General features: G+C 34.9%; 1 protein-coding gene across 1 annotated transcript; it reads right to left on the bottom strand.

The window, feature by feature from the left end:
• Nucleotides 1-13,264: 13,264 nt before the first annotated feature.
• Nucleotides 13,265-20,361, bottom strand: LOC127968496 (taste receptor type 1 member 3-like). The gene is made up of 8 exons (XM_052569757.1): nt 19,480-20,361; nt 19,101-19,401; nt 18,139-18,495; nt 15,926-16,342; nt 15,626-15,829; nt 15,030-15,150; nt 14,505-14,875; nt 13,265-14,182 (listed from the first exon to the last, which is right to left on the bottom strand). Exons 1-8 carry the CDS (start codon nt 19,677-19,679, stop codon nt 13,616-13,618), a joined length of 2,538 nt encoding a protein of 845 aa, XP_052425717.1. The 5' UTR covers nt 19,680-20,361; the 3' UTR covers nt 13,265-13,615.
• Nucleotides 20,362-21,580: the final 1,219 nt, after the last annotated feature.

The following is a 21,580-nucleotide window of genomic DNA, read 5'->3' as shown; positions in this document are numbered from 1 at the left end:
GGGTGTTCAGTGGTTCCACTCTTAAAAATAAACATTATTTACTTGCATTTATGGTTTCATGAAGAAACATCGTCCATGGAACTTTTCCATTAGACAAAATATTTTTACATTAATAAATTGTGCTTCAGACTAAGAAAACATGGAATGTTTAATGTGTCATTTAATGAATGGTTCTTTGATGTTCTTTTATGGCATCAGTGCAAAAATATCTTTTATTTTCACATTAATTTTTTAAGAGTAGCCTATAGAACAATTTTTGGTTCCCCAAATAAGCTTTCAGTAAACAATCCTTTGTAAAAAGATTTACTCTTTGTGTAAAGAACAAACGAAAGAACATTATAAAATACAGTTTTCATTATAATAGCAGATGTTGAAGCTGAAGCAAAGCAATGTTTTAAAACCGCCATATTCTTAACAAGTAAAAAAAAAAAAGAAAGAAACCACAGATCATAAGCCCATCTGCATCAGTAGCCTACAAGAAATAAGATTAATAGCAGTGCCACTCAAAAAATGAATCCTGCCAAAACAGTGCTTAAGAAGGAAAACACAAATCTTTAGATTGAAGAGTGGATGTAATTAGTCCCCAAGATGAAACTGTTATATATATTCATAATCTGAGGAGGTCTTAAAAGCTTGCGCTCGGATTAGTTTGGAGTTTGGCAGTTTGTCAGAGTGGGTGGAGAGACAGAGATTGACAGAAAATGTATTCAATCTTATGTTTGAGCTTGGATGTAAACTCAGTGGAACACATGCATATAGAGGTTCTTTCATTGGGGAAATGAAGACCATATGTAGCACACAGACTGAAACAGCCGTCTGCTGCTGGAAGCCCACTATGTGTCTGCCGTATAAATCCAGACAAGTAACAGACTTTTTTTTTTTTTTTTTTTTTTTTTTTTAAGAAAACCCTTCTTGTCCTAGTATTACTCATTCCCTGCAACTGGAAAATGGGAGTGAATCTTTGTTAGGTCATTTCCTGTCATTTTTTTTCCCTGCTAGTAGACCCACAGCCTGCCTATGAGCTGGATTTGTTTCCATGGATACTGGAACAATTCCAAGGATTGCCTGCTGGTTTTTAGTGCGCTCTTTGATGAAGGGAAGCCTCGGAATAACCAGATATGGGAAGAAGAAGAAAAGAGCCAACACGTTCCTGTAATCCTCACATCTTCTTTCATGCAGTACAACTAGTTACTCTTTCTTTCTTTCTTTCTTTCTTTCTTTCTTTCTTTCTTTCTTTCTTTCTTTCTTTCTTTCTTTCTTTCTTTCTTTCTTTCTTTCCTGGGATATCAAAAGGGCATAGTAACACTGAAAAAAAAAAAAAAAAAAAAAAAAAAAATATATATATATATATATATATATATATATATAAATTATTTTTTAAGTTTAAATAATTATTATGTTAAAATTGTTTCTACACACCATACTTTCAGTGCAACTGCAAATAAAGATCTGAGAGGAAATCAAAATGCACATAATTTTAATTCTTAATGTATGTTCCCTATTGGCCAAAGTTTTTCAGTGCATGTCACTCTGCCTCCTAAATGCATTTCACCTCACATCAGAAATCCCTCTTACTTCTCAACCTCTTGGAAACCTTCTGGCTTGACAATTCAGTTGGCTCCCGATTAAAGGAGACCTATTATGCCCCTTTTTACAATATGTTATATAAGTCTCAGGTGTCCCCAGAATGTGTCTGTAAAGTTTTAGCTCAAAACACCCCACAGATCATTTATTATATCATTCTGAAAATGCCTATTTTGAGTTGAAGCAGAAACACTGTTTTCGTGCACGTCTCTTTAAATGCAAATGAGTTGCTGCTCCATGCCCCCTTTTCAAGAATAGGGCTGTGCCTTTACTGCTCCTTCCTCCGATACTCTGCTAAAACATCTGTTTGGTTTTGATTATCATGTCTTTTGCACTGGAATCAAGTTTTTTTTTTTTTTTTTTTTAAAGCCAAACATTTCTGCACATGCACTAGCAGTTTAACAAATCACAACACACTGGTCCAGCTAACCAATCAAAGCCCATTGTGTATTTATGAGGGAGGGGCTTCTTAAATCAACCACCCCAAATCCGAAGCATGGGCATTGAAAACGGCTGTCACTTGGTGTGTGAGTACTAAACTATGTCTTATAGTGCATAAAAAGTCAAATACACAAACGTTTATGTTTATAAAAACGGTTATGTCTGTGCAGGTAAACAGCTGGGAAAGAAATCACATGTTTATATTAGACCTGTGCAGCTGCCACAGCGTAATATACAGTAAATAAATCAATACATCACTGCTCTCTTGTCTGCTCGGTGGCTTGGACTCTAAACAATGTTCTGTGCAGCCAAAGACAGTTAGCATGCTTTGTTCGAACTGCTATACCACTGTCGCTTGCGAAAACACAATGGCGGTGCTGTGGGTGGAAAATTGCAGATTAAGGGCCAATAATATTATAATAAGAATTATTAAAATTATGAGTGGAGTGAATATGAGCAGCTCATTACCAAAACAAAGAGACTAAGTTGTCCTTTTGGGTTGGTAGATGCACCAGAGATCCGATGACAGTCCTTAAACATGAAAAAAAAAATATTTTAATGTAATGTCCCCTTTAATAGTCCCACCTACATTTTTTGATTTGAATATCATCTTTCAACTTAGATTTTAAATATAAAATGGTATGTGAATGGCATTTTAGTACAGCTGATGCACTACTATCTTTAATATTCAAAGCTGCTATTTACAGTTCCTCCATGAGATTGTACAGGGATTCGTTGTAAGCAAATCATCAACTCTTATCGAGTCAGCAGTGACATAGTTGCACATAATTAAACTTCAGCTTTCCTAGTGACCTCAGATAACCCCATATGTCTGTGGTTGCTATGGAGACCTGTGTCAAAAGTTTAACTTCCCCTTTGGTCAGTGAGGGAAGTAATTTGCAGATGCACCTGAATTTTCGAGACAAAGGGCTGCAACCTGACCCTTGGAATTTCCGGGCTTTTAGGGGAGTTTGAGGAGGAGTTTGTCAATGATCAGGGGTCAGGATTAGGGAAGAAAAGGTCACCATAATTGGAGAAATCAGAGGGAGTGCTTGGTGTTCCAACTGTGTGCTTTTGTCTTGAACAGCGGTAACCCTTAACACTGAAAATCAGCCACATGTATGCTGAAGAAAATGGTGTAGAAACAATTTTCACTCAGAAATTGCTAGTAAATTTCACTTTTTTATTGTATAGAAAGCAACTGTAGCAAAGTGTCTTAAACAGACAGTTTTGCATCAGCACATAAAGGCAACTATTTTTACAAAACAATAATTGAATTCCTATTTTATAAGTTGCTTTTGCTAGATTGCATAACTGTTAATATGATTTTAATAGACACTGAAAAGGTAAGTTTTGCAAAGCCTCATGCATTAAAAAAAAAAAAAAATATATATATATATATATATATATATATATATATATATATATAAATCAGTTCAGACTATTATTGACAATGAACAACATTTATATCCTGCAAAATCTGCACAAAATCATTTAAAACCAGACATGGTCACATTTAACCTGCACTTTTGTCCCAACAACTTTTATTTGCATCTCTCATTCAGACTCTGTGTGCACACTGTAAAACTCCAGGGTCAGTCTTTTGTGTCCTCTATCCAAGCACAGACTTTCTAAGAGGGGATGATGCTGTGGAATGTGGCCAAACTGGCCCCCGTCCTGAATAGTGATGCTCAATGAGGCATGCTGGGTACTCCGGTAAGTGTGTCCACTGCACTGGCTGTTAGCATAACAAAGACTATATGAGATGAAGATGAATGAATTACAGGACTAGGGCAGTTCAAGTGGGATTTTTTTTTTAACAGACTGATCATAGTAGCACGGCTCTCATCAACAACCTACAAAATTTGAGGAATCATTAATTAATCATTTATCAATATTTTGGATCAGGTGCTGTTCAAATGACAAAACATATGGCACTGGGGAAACAAATGTAGAATAATTACAATATTTAATGTTTCCTATGCTAAACAAGACTGCAGTAAAATATTGTAAAATATTATTTGGTTTTAAAAAATAAATTTTCTATATGAATATATTTTCAAATGTAATTTATTCCTGTGATGCAATGCTGAATTTTCAGCATTATTACTCCAGTCTTCAGTGTCACATGATCTTTCAGAGTTCTAGAATTCTAATATACTGATTTGCTGCAAAAAAAAAAAGAATGTATCAAAAGTGGGATTAAATAATTTTATAATGAAACAAAAACAAAAATCTGTTTCAAATAAAGGCCATTCTTTTGAACTTTATTCTCATCAAAAAAAAAAAAAAAAAAAAGAATTAAATAATTTGAACATTACAATGATTTCTGAAGGAACGTGTGAGACTGAAAACTAATGATGCTGAAAATTCGGCTTTGTGTCACAGGAATAAATTACATTTGAAAATATATTCAAATAGAAAACTGTTAGTTGGAATTGTAATAATATTTCAAAACTTTTCAAAACTTTTAACCAGAAGTCATAAGCAATGATACTGAGCAACAATTATTGCTTGCAGTGCAATAAAGTTCTCTCTGAATGAACTATAAAGTTGCAACTATTTTGAGTTGATGACATACATTTTACCAGCGCTGCTGCATTACAGAGACTTGATTGCTCCTGTTTCTAGTGGAAATTTCCATTCTTTCACCACAGGGAGGGTCTTCTACACAGTTCCCTCCCTTAATTCCTCATTACCTGTGATGATCATTAAGATGTGGCTGTGCTTCACACATATTGAAGAGGATGATCTCATTACCAAAGCCACTCCTGGCTAGGATGTTTTCCAGCAGTCTGCAGGTTTTAGCAGGTCGCAGTCGAAATGAAGGCGGTCTGAAACCAAATCCTCATGTTCCTACATGTGCACGTCTAATGTATGTTCAACTCCTAATGTTTTACAGTGTCTGCGTCCCTCAATGTCACTGGATATTATAACAGTTTAAGAAATAACCAATCAGGTTTCATTCTCCCGGATCTGTACGGTAGCTTTCATTTGCAGCAGATGATTAAACAAATGACCAATAATCCAGATGGCAAATTAGCATTTCCCTCTTCAAGCTGCAGCTGACATTTCTTCCATTGGATTTGATTTGGGATGCATGCGAGTTCAAACATACAATGAGATATTCATACCAATTAAATTGTCTGCAAGATCTGCAAGAAATGTAGTTTTCCAGAGAAACACTGGCAGATGCAGTGTTGAGCTAATCTCAAACGCAACCCACAAGAGCTGCCATATACACATTAGTTTTAAAGGACAAAGAAGTCTTTATACACAGCCGGAGCTGCTCAGAAGTTATTGCACAGTGTGCAACCATCAGATACAGTACCACATTAAACCGTTTCATCAGTCCCTTATAAAGCCATGCTGCAAGGTTAATAGTTAAACTAGATTTTCTGAAAACAAAAACTAAATGTGAGCAGCGTGTGTTTAAACAGTTTGAATGGATAAATCGCTCCAAAAAAAGGGATATGTTCAGTGTTATTTTAGTATCATTTATATCGTTATATTTATTAGTATTTAAAAATATGTATATATTTCTATAGTTGTATTATTTTTTAAGCATTTCTGTATATTGTATTTAATATTTATTTCAGTTTTTTTATAACTTTATTATAAAACGTATATATATATATATATATATATATATATATATATATATATATATATATATATATATATATATATTTAGAGAATCACATTCAGTTCATTAGGCATTTATGGCTTATATAATATAATATATTAAGAATATGGATCTCATAATATTCAGAAGATCAAACTGAGAAAAACTACTGATATTTATACGGTCAAAGATTAAAAGATTAAAGATTAGATTATTTAAGATAAAAATCTGATAGCTTGTAATGTAAATCAATAAGGTTGGTGTTTATATCTTATATCTCTATAAGTCTCAATAATATGTCTTAGTAAGATGATATTTAAATAATAAACATCTGAAGTTTCTAAACATATATATTGCAATACAATGTTGATCAAGAGAGAACAAATACATTTTTTAAATGTATAATCAAATAAAGTTACTTCAGTTCAGCATGTGTCCATCTTAAAATATTGATTTTGTTTTCTTTATGAAAATCTGTCAAGATTTCACAGCCAAAATACATGCAACAACTTAAGAATGGGAATTTTTATTTTAAAAATCATATTAAAAGGCCTTTTATATGCTGATAAAATAACAGTCAGATTATAGCAGACTGTGCACAGGTTTTTCAGCAGATTTTGCGATCATTTAGATGTCTTAGAAATCAGCATATCAAATATTAATAAATTAGGTTCAAGGCTGATTAGTTCACTAGCCTTCATGCAATTTTTATCATCAAGATTTAGGAAATCATTCATGTTTTGAGCACAAACACTGCAGGATGAGTTACACTAATCACTAATCACTAACCTTGCATGTTTAGTGCAAGCAAAGTAAGTGCCATATCATTCTGCAGGCAGTGCAAACAGTTCAGTTAATATGAGGTGTTTATGCGTCTGTTTTAGGCCGCACTGACCTCGGCCCCTTTGTGAGGCTCCAACAAAGAACCATCTGCAGCGCAAGCGAAGCTGAGACAAGAGACAGAAACATGGAGGACTGACTGACTGACTGGGGGAGGGACGGCAGCTCCAGAAAGATCCAGAAACAGAGAAGAACAAAGACAGATGAGAATGTGGGCTACTTCTGCAAAGATCTGTAAATATGCAATGAGGTAATTTTGCGGTGAAGGGGAAACCAACCATGGTTTCTCAAATGAGGGCACAGAATAAAACCCAGCACACAGTCAAGAAAATGGAGGGCTCCTGTAATCTTTTGCAAACATACTTCCTTAACAGGAGTGGATGAAAGTAATTAGAGGTCTCGGGGGCTGGGTTCTTGTTAACCATTTCACTACCGATTTCAAAAGCCCCTCTGGCAGATCTAAATAGATCAATCCAAGAAGAATCATCCAACTTTGAGAAGTTTGTGACTGCATTAGCTGGCAACTCTACTTATAAAACAATTAACATGCTCATGCATGTACATTTGCAATGCAAAGCAGAAGTGAAGACCAAGAAGTCAAAAGATGCGTGGCACTGTTACCTGTTTTAAAGGTCTAATCAACAAGAAGTTTGAATTTTTAATACAGTTTCAAGCACATTACCTACTCCAATGAGGAAAAAGAGAGAGCTCAGAACTCTCAAGAACATGTCAGATCTCAAGACAAATTCTTTTTAGTGATATGTGCATAATGCGTTCCCATTTTTCTCACTTGTGATGGTCTCATAAAAAGCATTACAGTGAAAATGATTTTAAGGGCACACCACAACGATAAGGAAAACATTAGAGGAATGATATCAAGCAGTTGTGAAGTATAATTCCTTTTGAGCAGTAATTATATTTTAGCATTAAAGTATATTTTAGCAAGTAAAGTAATTCCTTAACTGTCACAATAAAGATAACCATCATAAAAAATAAAATGGTTCTACAAGTAACCTTCATTTCTTTAAGCAAAAAATGTGTATAATATATAAAAATAAATAAATAAATAAATAAATATATATATATATATATATATATATATATATATATATATATATATATATATATATATATATATATATATATATATATATATATTAAAATGGTTCCATTAGTTAGCGTTAACTAACAATGAAAAATACTTAAATGCATTTATTATTCTTAGTAAATGTTGATTCCAACATTTACTAATGCATTATTAAAATCAAAAGATTTATCGGACCTGAACGAACTAATAAATTATATTTATTTATTTATTTATTTATTATTTAATTATGATCCAAACATGCTTGAACTGGGTTTTATCTTATTTTTTTAAATGAATTATCTTATTTTATTTAAATGTTTAGATTAATTCATTTTTTTTATGTTTAAGCTCACCAAGGCTGCATTCATTTGGCCAAAAATACAGTAAAAAAAGTACAATGTTATTACAATTTTTAAATAACAGTTTCCTTTTTTAATACATTTTAAGATGTAATTTATTCCTGTGATTCAAAGCTGAGTCTACAGTGTCGCATGACCTTTCAGAAATCATTCTAATATAAAGATTTGATGCTCCATTATTATTTCTCACTTGTTGATAATGGTTAAAATGACTTTAAGTGGCCTGTTCAAGAATAAACTATAAACCTATAATACTAAGTTTTAATTAAATGAGAATGGTGAAATCCACACCACAAGGAAAAATAATACAGAGAAATGTATAAAGAATAATACTGCACAATTTAAACAGTATATAATTATATTTTAGAATTAAAGTAATGATAAAATGTCCTTAATTGTCACAAAAAAGAGCTAAAAAATAAAATAGATAAAAAATAAATAAAATGGTTCTAAAAGGAACCTTCATTTTCTATTAGAAATAAATTAACACATATTTAATAAATATTTTAATTATAATATTTACAATCATTTACAACAAAGTTCCATTTGTTAACATGTTAACTATGTTAGTTAACATAACCTAACAATGAAAAATACATCTGAAGCTTTTATTAATCTTAGTTACTGTTGATTCCAACATTGACTACATTATTAAAATCAAAAGCTATCTTTATTAATGTTATTTAATGGACCCGATCTAACATGGACTAGCAAAAGAACAGCTGGATTTTTATTAACTAATGTTAGCAAAGATTAATAAACACTATAGCAATGTACTTTGTATTGTTAATGTTAGTTTTTGCATTAAATATAATTAATGAAACCTTATTGTAAAGTGTTACCTTTATTTCTCTGTTTCCGTGAAATTATGATCCAAACATGCTTGAACTGGGTTTTACCTTACTCTTTGACATTATGCATGTAAATGTATTTTCCAAATGCAATGCATGCAAGAAAAATCATACATAATCATATAAACACGTGCTGCTGTACACATTGGAATCACATCACAGCTAGAGCAATGACAGCTCATAATCACCATGTAAATCAGTGCAAATATTTTACATAGAATAAAAACGCTTATTTACTAGATTTACAGATATGAGCATTAGTGATGAACAGCTGTGCAACATGACAAACAGGTACAGATGGATCACCTAGCAACAGCAGCCTTCCTTCCCGCCGCACAGCCGCCTGTGACTGTTATCACCATCTAGTGGCACGTGTGGTGATGTGATTGATACTAAATTTATGGCATAATTCACAGCTAAACAAATGTTAAACCTGTTTCTTTAGAACCCCGTTCAATGTATTTTTCACCAAACACCAGGAAGTCCCTCATATTTCTGATGAGATCATGCAAATACATCTAATAACATAGCATGCATGTATTCTGACAGCTGAACATGATTTACCTGGCTTTGTCATGTTATTAAAACAGTGCATTAGCACTGTATGCGATTGCACGGTATCTATGCCTGTAAAATGTGTACACATTTTATTTTGATTATGTCTACTCTAATTATGAGCGTAACCATGTATGCATAATCACATTGTTCTATTCAATCACTGTAGTGACTAAAAATCACATTAGGGTACATGTGATAATTTATCAGTCCTATTAGATCAGATTTTAAATGGGTGCAGAAGCAAAAACTCAACTCGCATTCAAAAACAAACAAAGCTGCCGATTGGTCAGGTCAACACAAGATCTCAGGTTGCCTAACAACACAATCAGAATCGGGGGAGGGCCCCTGGGAGCACATTTTGTGGATGGAAGAAAATACTTGGAATTTTGCCAAGAAAAATAAACCAGATGAGAGAGAGAGAGAGAGAGAGAGAGAGAGAGAGAGAGAGAGAGACCTAATAAAGGTATAAAGAATGTACAGTGCATTATCAGTCGTAAGATCTGACAGCTAAGAACAGAGCCCTCAGGAACAAACCAACGGTATAGTCACCTAAAACTGCCCCTCATGCAACTTTTAGTTTAAAATATATAAACATAAACTATGAAAATACAGAATTAAAAACCATGGAGTCTAGAGTCTCATGGTGTTTACAAGGTAAACTGCACTATTACTATTCATACTTAAAGGAAGATTTTACATTTAAATGTTAACATTGCTTTTTTTCCCCCGAGTCTTTCCAAACATAGTTCGAGAATGTACTTGCGAATTGATTTTTTATTTTTTTTGCTTGTGGCACTAAGCAAACACTCAGAACCCCCTAGTAACGGCATAGCAACCACCATTCATAAATCAAAACAATCCAAAACAAAACAAAACAAAACAAACCGAAACAAATTAAAACAAAACAAAACAAACCGAAACAAAACAAAACAAAACAAAACAAACCGAAACAAACTAAAACAAAACAAAACAAAACAAAACAAACCGAAACAAACTAAAACAAAACAAACCGAAACAAAACAAAACAAACTGAAACAAAACAAAACAAACTGAAACAAAACAAAACAAACTGAAACAAAACAAAACAAAACAAACCGAAGCGAAACGAAAAAAAAAAAAAAAAAAAAAAAAACGAATCGAACAAAACAAAAAAAAAAAAATAAAAATTATAGCTGTAGTGTGTTTGGTAGAATAACACGTGCAGATATGAAGAACCTATGGGAAAATATTTGTGATTTAAACTTTAACATTTTTTTTTATTTACTTTTCTCATTTTATTTCCTTACAATTGCAAGTATACATTTCACAATTACGACTTTATTTGCAATTGGGAGTTTATATCATGCAATTTTGAGATAAAAAGTCTATCTAAAATTACCTTCTTTCATTTTTATTCAGTGGGGGAAATGGGCTTCCACAAGAACCGAATGCAGCCAGACATGGATGCAAAGCATTTGATAAGAACAGAGTCTGAGTGACCAAACAGGATGTGTTTTTGAGGGCTGGAGAGTGTGCTGTCAAAATCAACAGGATATGAGCCAGTTTGGTGCTGAAGATAAGGGTGAATGAACATTTCTGCTGTGTTTTCTGTGCAGCCTGTTAGATATCGATAAAAGTGCACATAATTTGAGAGCAATAAGTCAGTAAGACAATAATAAATCCGCTGCAGCTAAAAAAATAATCAAATACAAAACAAACAGGAACACTTGGAATAATTAATATTTGTAAATGTTTATGCTCACCAAGGCTCCATTTGTTTGGTCAAAAACACAGTAAAAACAGTAATATAGTGAAATATTACTACAATTTCAAATAGCTGATTCCCTTTTCCCTATATTTGAACATTTAATTTAATTATTTGATCAAACTCCCTCATTCCTCCAGTCTTCAGTGTCACACGGTTCTTCAGAAATCATTCTAATATGCTGATTTTCTGCACAGTTATTACTGGTGCTCACTTATTATTAATGGTTAATAATTATCAATTATTTATTTATTCATTTTTATTTTTTGCTGCTTCAGAGGAATAAAAGTTCAAATCTGAAATAGAAATCCCCTGTAATATTCTAAATTAATTTACTGTCACTTTTGATCAATTAAAGAAAACTACAACTAAATCAGTAATAGTGATGCTTGTATTTGAATGAGTACAGAATAATAAGTAATTCCAGTTTTTAAACTAATCAAAGAAACAAAATGTAGAGAGACAGAGAGGAAGGAACCAAATGCATCATGGGAAGAAACACAGCAGAGGAAGGATGAGATAAGACGGAGTGATAGTAAAAAGCTAAGTTCTAGTAGTCACTGTTTTTCTTTGTGTCAGCGTGATTTCTGATTGGCTGATTTTTTGCAGTGTGGGCGGTCCTTGTGAGTGGGTGAGAGTGAGCCGTTGCTAGTATGAGGAAATGAACTTCGGATGTGATAAAAAAAGGGGGGAGTGTTGCCATGGTAACCCAATGGGCCGTGTGCACAAAACATTTTGCAGCAAAGGGAGGGGGTTAAAAAAGGGTCGAATTACAAAGCATCTAAACTTCCATCTTGAGTCGTCTGATGCATTTTCTGTGCGCGTTTGCTTTCACAGAGTGCTTGTTCAGAACAGCTCTGCCATCAACAGAGACACAAATCATTCAAGGGATAAGATTCCTTTCTATTCTCTATGGAATTATTACAATAAACAGAATACTTAGCAGAGACTAAGCACAGAAACAAATAAGCGTGATAAAATAATAACCAGGAATCTAAATTAGGCCTGTGTGATGGTCAACGCCTCTTCATAGTCTCAGGCAATTTGTGCTTCTAAAATTAAAGATTACATTTTTCTAGTAGGCAAATTAAAGTGTTAATCATTAAATATAATCAATTAAAATAAGCTAATAATTATGAAAAAAAATAAGTAAGTTAAATGCTGTATTATTTTAGTTTTTAATTAAATTAGGTATCAGTGGCATTTCATTTAAACTGAGTAGCATACTTAAAATGGTACTTATATTTGTGTCTTTACCGTCTCATGTAGAAATGGTTGTATGAATGCGAAATAAATCATTTGTGGCCATGCTGCATTGTGGTTATTTTCCGGATTATGAACTTTACTAAGACTGTGTGTGTCTCAGACAGCACCCTTTGAGTTTATCCACAATATAACATGACCCTAAGTGCCTTACTTCTGAAATCATGCACAACTGGTATACATATAGTCGGTGAAATACATAGACAGAGTTGCTAAAGTAATGTGATGTCTGATTAAAAAAAAAGAAAAAACACAATATCTCTGAATTGCTGATTTACCAGACTTTTATTGCTGTGACTCTAAAGCAGAACTGTCCTTAACAAAGATGAAGAATGAATAAGGAAACAAAAGAACTGAAGTACTGAAGCAAATGAACTGATATTTGATAGTAGTCTGCATGAGAAGGCATCACGGGAATTCTAACATGGCCAAATGCTGCCCTCTTCTGTTTGTCATTAGGAAATATTTACAAAACAAATTTTGTCATTTACTCACTCTGCCAAGGCAACGTGTGTGTTGTGTGTGTGTGTGTATATATATATATATATATATATATATATATATATATATATATATATATATATATATGAAGAGTTCAGATGCAAAAGCCTCTAAATGCCATCTGAAATTTTCATCTAAAATTAGGATTTTTATCAAGCTCCTATGCTTAGGTTGAGTCATTTTATTTAAATGGCAATGTACAGGTCCTTTTCCAGGCTATTAAAGTGAAATAACTGAACATAAATATAGGAGCCTGATAAAAGTCCTAATTTTTTATGAATATTTCAGATGGCATTTAGAGGCTTTTGCATCTGAACTCTTCATATATATATATATATATATATATATATATATATATATATATATATATATATATATATATATATATATATATATATATATATATATATATATATATATAATAATTTTTTTTACAAGATTAAAGTCAGCTCGCTTTCTGTAGATCTGTCTCATTTGATTGTAAATCACATATTTACATTATGACCTGAAATCCATAACCTCAGGCAAACAGGGAAATCTCATTCTTTTCCACCTCTAACTCTGATGGCCTGAGGTTGAGTAAAACACAATATAACAATATAATGGTTGACTAATATAATAATTGTAATTTCATAGCTATTTCATTTATTAAAATGACATGTTTGTATTATTTGAAATGTTATTTATGTCTTTAGATTTTTTATTTTAAATAACTTTATAACAATAATTTTTTTTTAAAAAATGATAATTTAGCAGTTGTTTCTAGCTTTCTTCAGGTGGTGTTGGTGGGACCCCTTCTAAAAATGTACGGAAGTGATCATCTGTGTTAAGTTCTGGGTGTTTGACTAACAAGCGGCATTTAGGGAAAAAATAGGTCGCTACCAACCCCATAATACTAAGTAAACTGACTCCTACTTGAGCAATAGACTTCTCTTTATCACCTAGACTTGTGTAGATGGGGATGAACATCACCCACAGTACACAGTAACTCAAGGTGGAGATGGTGATGTCTCTGGCCAGGTTGTATTGTCCAGGCGGCTTGAGAGCCATGAAGGTGGCCATGAATGACACCAGTGCCAGTATGACATTGAAACCAAGCATCAAGCCGAAGTTTAACATGGGCTCCACTGGACAACGCAAAAAGGTTTTCACATATGTCACCTCCAAGCTGGCGACGTAGTGGGTCAGAGAGGGAGCTTCTTGGGCGTACCAACCACACAGTCCCGCCTGGAGCCCGCAACATCCCAGAACCACAAACAAGCTTCCCCGTCCTCGTATGTTCTCCAGCTGCTCAGAAGACTTTTCAGGGAATTCTGTGATGCACACAATCTGGTGAGTGGAAAACGACAGTGTATATAATTAATCAATTCAAAATGATAATTATTTTCTTACACTTTATTTTAAGGTCTCTAGTGCAGCCTAATTATATAAATCCTGAGTACTATTAAGTAACAACATATAGCATACTCTTCTGCACTTTGCACATGACATGCAGAACAAAATATGCATATATCATGACCAATCATAATGAACTAACTAACCAATCATTATACTTTATCTTCATAATGTTTGATTGTAAAAAAAAAAAATAATAATAATAATAAATAAAAAATTGCATTTAACATGCACTGATGCTATTTTTTAGGATCACCTGAAGGGAAATGGTAAGAATGACTGAAAGGGCCACGGTGGGAAAAAAGGCATTCAGTGGCTCCTGCAGACGGCATGCAACATCTCCTGGCTGACCCAGGAACAGCACCAGGCTTATACATTCTCCCGCTAGGCTCAGTAGCATAAGGCCAGTCAGAGGTCCACCTGCAGTTTTCACCAGTGGAGTTCCTCTGTGCATGAAGAATAGAGCTCCTACCCATACAATTGACACTAGCACCAAAATTCCTCCAAGAATGAGTCCGATTGACTCAAAGTTGCTCCAGTCCAGGTACATATAGATGGGATAGACACAGCTTGTGCTTCGTGGGGTGGACCACTGGCCAATAGGACATGATTTACACTGGATATCATCTTTGAATCAAAAGAGGAGCCAGATAAAGGCTAGTCAACATCAGACCTTGAATGCATACATTTCTATTCTCTACATGTTGAATTAGGCAGTTATTATCAGAGCCAATATTTAGGATTGTTTAGAATGAAAAGCCATGTTGGTATAGTCACAGACCTGAGTTGTTCAGGAACGTTCCCTCCTTGCAGTCAATGCAGTCGAAACAGCAAGAGTGGAAACCTTTAACTCTGCGCACCTGTCCTATCCCACAGTCCGAGGAGCAAGTGGACATTGGCACCTGTTACAAAGACCATTGGTCAAGATGTGCTTTAGTTACAAGTTTGAAAACATCTATGCATTCTCTATCGTTAGTATTTGACATATCTGAACTAATTTTAAGCCATTTTAGTTCATGCAAAAATGAAAATTCTGTCATCATTTACTTTTAGTAAGAGTTTCTATCTTTGGTTGAGTACAACAGAAGATATTTTGAAGAATGTGGGTAACCAAAAATTTGGTGGTGGTCCATGACTTTCTTAGAATAATAATAACAATAAAAAAAAAAATACTATGGCTACCACCAACTACTTTGTTTAAATATTATTTTGTGTTCAGCATTGAAGTTTAAAATAGCATGCGGGTGAGTAAATTATTTTTGGGTGTACTATCCCTTTAAAGGTTTATTAAGCTCATGATAAACTGTGCCAAAACTAGTAAAACAATGAATTCAAATCAAATATCAAGTGCAAATAGTGTTACTATTCCATTCATACCTTTCTGTTTTTTGTGTGCCATGTTATGTTGTTTTTATTAAGCGTGAGGTTCTGAAAAAAGTATCCAATTACGTCGAAGCGCACAGTGGTGTCATTAAAGTTCCATTGCATAACATCGTAGCCAAAGCTTGGATTACCCTCTTGATCAAACTTTAAATTGACCCCATCGAGATCTACAGAAACTTTTTGGAGACTCTGTAACAGCTGTAGAAAGGATCATATATTGTCATTTTAGTACACTCTTAACCTTCTAGGATAAAACAAGCAGATTTGCAGAAATAATAGCTTGCGTGTGGTTACCTGCCATGGATAAACATCATCAGTCTTGGGATTCAGATCACAGTGGGTGGCATTGCATCCCAGCAAGTCATGCAGTGCATATGCCACACAGTAGATGGCAGTATACACGTTGAAAGCTGACCGCTGCACGAGTTTGAGCTCTACCATGCTCACGTTGGCTTGGCTTAGGTAGCTGCATCTTGTGCAAGGGTTGTCCAGAGGAGAGATTTCTGTATCTGGCTGCTGGGGGATTTCCATCTCTCCAATTTTGGTGAAGAGCTCACGGATATAAGGAGTGAAGAGGTCAAGGGGTCTGGTGACGTCTGCAAATGCTAACACTGTTCCTATTGAATTGATCCCAGGCAGGGTGGATACAATATCGTTTATTGCCCATGCTGTGCTTGCCACCCAAACGCCTGTCATGTTTCGTTTGATTACCTGATCAGATAGTGATTAAAAAAGCATTTAGAATCACCAAAACCTGTAGATTATTATGACTATAAAGCAGTGAACGAACAGAGGAACATAAAATATATATAAATATTTTTTTTCCTTATGATGTCAGCTATGATCCTCAAATTTTGCATTCCACTGTGCTGTAATGTCATGTGCGTTAGCAAGGCATCTCTGGCTAAAACTAGCTAACATTAAACTTAGTGAGTCCATTCTAACGTCCAAACCTAAATAGCGAACTGTTCTCATGTCAGGTACAGTGTAGGTCAAAAACACATAAATGAAGGTCTACATTTCAGTATCTCTCCATATTAAACTGGTTAAATATAAATTAATTTAATCTCACACTGTGGTACAAACAGTGTTGATACAAACAGCGGAACAGTGTTGATCCTGGATGTTGTCACTGGGATCATGAGGACTATAACATGAGGCTCCTCTTGTTTGCATTGTGATCTGTATTTTTATTGTTGAATAAATGTATTATTTTTTTTTCTTTGCACATAAAAAGTATTCTCGTAGCTTCGTAAAATTGAGGTTTAACCACTGATGTCCCATGGATTATTTTAATAAAGTCCTTGCTACATTCCTAAGTCTTGATTGTGTTAGGATCCTAGGTGTCTATGGGAGGGTCAGAAATCTCTTGGTTTTAATAAAAACATATCTTCATTTGTATTCCGAAGATTAATAAAGGTCTTACAGATTTGGAACGATGTGATGGTGAGTAATTAAGGACAACATTTTGGTTGACATTTTTGGTTGAACTATCCCTTTAAGTCATACTTGAATTATTGTCCTTCTGTGTCCAAAATTTATTAAAAACATCTTGGGCAGTTAGCAACTCTGTTTGTTTGTCTGAGTGAGCGACAGTAACTAAGGGGCTTACCGATAGGTCAATTGTTTTTCTATGTAAACATTCCCTAACTGGACGTCTTTGAACGTTGAACTTGCATCTTACATCTTACATCTTTTGCAACATCGCACACATGATACATAATTAAAAAAACTAAACAATGGTTCTTAAAATCATGTTTCAAAATCTTGCATTTTTCTTTCCCATTCGTAAATAAAAAAATACATTTTGTTTGAATACCCTGTTGAAAAAAAAGAAGGTATGTTTTGAAGCATGGCAGCCGGTTTGAGGAAGTTTAAGCTGGTTCTTAGTTGGTCATGAGCTGGTTTAAGCTTTTCCTGAGCAGGAACTAGTTGCTTTGGACCAGCACTTGACCAAATGAAACCAACTCATGACCAGCTTATAACCAGCTCATGACTAACTATAGACCAGTTTAAACCAACTCAAACCAGCTGCCATGCTTCAGAACATACCTAACCAGCATATGCAGTTTTTTTTTTCAACAGGGCAACCACTAAACCTATATGTAAAGTCCAACAGCACAAATCATTTGGTTTAAGTGCAAACAAAATTTGTGGTGCAGAATGTTAATTTTAATGTAAGTGCCTTTGTTTATGGTTGTAGATTAGGCAAGCAATGTGTCTTTTTCTTGATTAGAAGTTGGGAGTTCATTCCACCAAAGAGGAAAATAAACTTTTTACCTCTTTGTGAATGGATTGAAATAACAACGCCTCCAGTAAATTGTAAACCAGCAGTCGTTATTGGGTGTCATGCTAATGTATTTGGAAATCCATCAGAACAAGGCACTTTTGCAGCATCCAAAAGAAAGATCTTATTCATATGGTCAGAAGTTTACAGTTTTGAGTCTACTTCAATAGATCAAATCATTTTATCATAGTATGACCCATAAAGTTGCATTACTGTTCACCTCTGTGAAGAAGTCTCTGGCCGGCTTGGGGAGAGAGAAGACCACCACCACTCCCACTTTGGCGTCCACAATGCGATCGAGAATCTCTTTCACCGCTTGACCAGGATCGCTGTATACAGGAATCAAACCCTGATATGCCACACAGATGGACTCTTCATTGGCCATGCTGGAGAACTGCTGCTGACCCTTCTGTCCGTATTCATCGTCGCTACCTACTACTGACACCCAGTTCCAGCCGAACAATTTCAGAAGCTGCACCATGGCTGTTACCTGCCAGCGATCAGTAGGGACTGTGCGCATGAAGGATGGGAAGGTCTCTTTGTCGCTGAACATGTCGCTGGTGGCACCGTAGCTAATCTAAAAATTCACAATTAGACATAAGTTCAAAAACAGGAGGATTAAAGGCAGGAATACACTATATGATTTTTGCCCTGATTTTCTGCCATATTACTGAAGCTAGTTTCCCAAAGTCAGAGCCAGTCTGCAGATTTGAGTTGACAGATTTCAGTAGTGTATGATGGTCACAGATTGCAGACTTTGATTCCATCCAGTTGGAGGAGATCAAATGTTTTATATTTTGCGCCGATTTTAGAACAAATAGTTTTTTGTTTGTTTTTTTAGATTTTTTTCTCCCGTATTTGTCATCCTTTCCTGTTAAAATGCTTGCTACGGATGCAAAAACGCAGAAAATCAAACTTTTTTTTTTTTTACGGACGAAAGTTTCGGAGGTAGTGTGTTATGTGATTGACACAATGTGAGGTTGTATTTATTTTTTAATTGTGTGAAAATCACCTTAAAAAACCTTAAGTGTGATATTACTAGTTAACAGACAAATCAGTCACATTATTACATATATTTGCTAAAATATTGAAACAAACATTGATTTTGCTTACAATTTCAAAACTATATTAGGAAAAAGTGGGTTGCATCCTTTAAATCTAACACTTTTAATGTCAACTCACCAGTGGCATCAAGAAAAATCCAATCAGCTTGCCAATAACTGGGACCAAATCGGAGCTGTTTGGTCCTATGATGGCTATAACACGAGTCTTGTAGTCGGTGTAGTTACAGGTGACATCCAGTTCTTCTGTTGTTTCTTTTGTGAGAAGCTGGAGGACGGGCCTCATGACAACGGCTGGTTGCATGCAGGTGTCGTAACTCTCAAATCCCAGCGTGATTCCAGGGAGGAGATTGTCTCTGGAGTTGATCTCGTCCAAAGAGAACTTCATCGCCAGTGCGAGGGACAAACCAAATGTGCTAATTCTGCCAAAACACAAGGATAAAAAGTGATTGTAGGAGCAAAGCATTTTCAGATTTGGTAGATTTCCTTCAAGATTTTACCTGTTGCACTCAAGATCGTCAGGCTTCACCCGTTTGCTCAGATCACTGGTCAGTTCATTAATGGGGAAAAGTCCTCCTATCAGAATATCTCCAGGTGATTTAAAAAGATCGGTTGAGATGTTCTTGAACCACGATGGATTCTCGCTCAATCCCGACTCTAGAATGCCACAGAGCACCAGAAGTGTCCATTCCTTAGCCATCCTGGAGGGCGATCAATCCAGGAAGCATGAATAAGCACATCACTATATCATGGACATTAATAAATGAAAGTGAAATAGCTGGACTGACCTCAGTTGAAGTATTGCTTAGGCTCTTCTTGCTTTGATGTGTTGCGATTGCCTTGATGGCGAGTGATTATGATGGTTTGACGGTCAACCGACAACACGTAAATGAGAGAAACAACCCGCCCCATGCTTTTGTGATCAGCTTTCATGTGCTTTGCATGTAAATTAAGGGTCTACATCAAGTTTCATTCTGGCTTCACATGGAAATGTTCTGGTCTTTCCTCAACGTTCAAGCATGCTGAGTAAAGCTCTCGTTCATTGCTATATTGTTAGTTGTTGGTCTTTTCCACTATTAGTGCAAAGCTGTTTTCCAGTAAAAGTCTGTGGAGTTTTTTATGCACTAGTTATAAAGTTATACTTTTGTACATAAAACATAGGAGACAAAGAAAATTGGTATTGTTCTTAAACAGGTGTGTTTTCTCAATCACAGTACTTTTTCAGAAACACTTTGTGTATCGCAGTGTCAGAACACGAGCCCAGAAAATAGATCTGATTCAAAATATTTATCTGGAAAAACGTGTTGAACAAACAATGGAGGCAGCTTGCACAATGCATTTGTACAGAAATTGTGGGAATTTCCATAGTTTTTGTTTGTGGCTTTGATTCAAAGTGCTTCATGATGGATGCTGGCCCATGCATGAATGATAGCGAATTAAACATCTGAAAGACGTCATCATGGGCCTTTGGCACAAATATGCACAGCCAAGGGTATTTATGTAAGTTTTTATTATCATTATTTATTCTGATTTATACATTTATTATACAACCCATTTTTAAAAATGCATGTTTCAGAGATGTAGAACTGATTTTTTGACCTAAGACTTAGATTAAGATGTTTCTGAATATTCCAGATATCCATTGGAATTCCATTGGAAGTCACGTACAATACTATGGGTGCCTAAAGGATTTGCATAAATGTAACATCAGATGTATAGTGTCAAAACTGCTGGTTAGATATTTGCATGACATTTTGACTGTTGTTCAAATGAATCGCAGCTACAGCCACATGTTTACAAGAGCTTTGCATACATGTGGAGCGAGACGTAGTATTACCCGCTTATATTGTCATTGGTCATAGTTTTTGCTTATATCTTTTTTGTTAATCTCACTCAAAGAATTGTGGTTGAATGGCAAAAAATCCAGACAATGAACAGATTAAACATTACTGGCAGAGTGTAAATACATGAACAGGGCTAACTTCAGCTATTTAGTGCATTATGAACGACATCAGTCAATAGGTTTTAATTGCAGTTTGATTTGACCTTTTATTACAGCTGATTTATTCGGACAACCTTAATCATATCTCTTGTGTCACTAACCAGCAGAGGGCAAAATTACATTAAACCAAGGTCTTCCCTATTAAAAGAGGAAATCATTCTTCGTAGTATCTTCCTGGCAATCTTGACGTCAACCGGTAAAGACACAATAATGTATCCCACTTTTAATCTACCTCTAAGCTTATTGCAACATCTTAATATTTTACTTTTGCTTTCTCTCTCTTCTTTTAGTTTGCACGTATTGCTTTCTCTTTTTTTTAAGAAAAGAGGAGAAGGTCTTTGACTGGAGCACATGATTATAAAACAAGTTTCCTCTGCAGATTTTGGCTTTGATGTTGAGATGTGGATGTCAGCATAGGGGCGCTTGTATGTGGCCCAGCTGCAGAAGAAGCTACATGTTAGGACAGCCTTCCTCAAAGTGCACCGGGTGTTTGCGTAGGTGGATCTTCCACCTTGCCTCTTCCTGTATGTGTAGGTGTGGATGAGCAGGTGTGTGCGTAGGTGTGGATTTGAGTGAGTTATGACCAAGCTGCACATTTG

The sequence above is a fragment of the Carassius gibelio genome, chromosome B11 (assembly GCF_023724105.1).
Source record: "Carassius gibelio isolate Cgi1373 ecotype wild population from Czech Republic chromosome B11, carGib1.2-hapl.c, whole genome shotgun sequence".
Lineage (NCBI taxonomy): Eukaryota > Metazoa > Chordata > Actinopteri > Cypriniformes > Cyprinidae > Carassius > Carassius gibelio.
Note: the sequence above shows the minus strand (reverse complement) of the source record. Positions and strands in the feature narration are given on the sequence as shown.

Coding starts and splice junctions, on each gene's coding strand:
- LOC127968496 (XM_052569757.1), bottom strand. CDS start 19,679: ATGGCTAAGGAATGGACACTTCTGGTGCTCTGTGGCATTCTAGAGTCG. Junction 19,402..19,479: donor GACGATCTTGAGTGCAACAG/GTAAAATCTTGA, acceptor GTGTTTTGGCAG/AATTAGCACATTTGGTTTGT. Junction 14,876..15,029: donor AACGTTCCTGAACAACTCAG/GTCTGTGACTAT, acceptor TTTGATTCAAAG/ATGATATCCAGTGTAAATCA.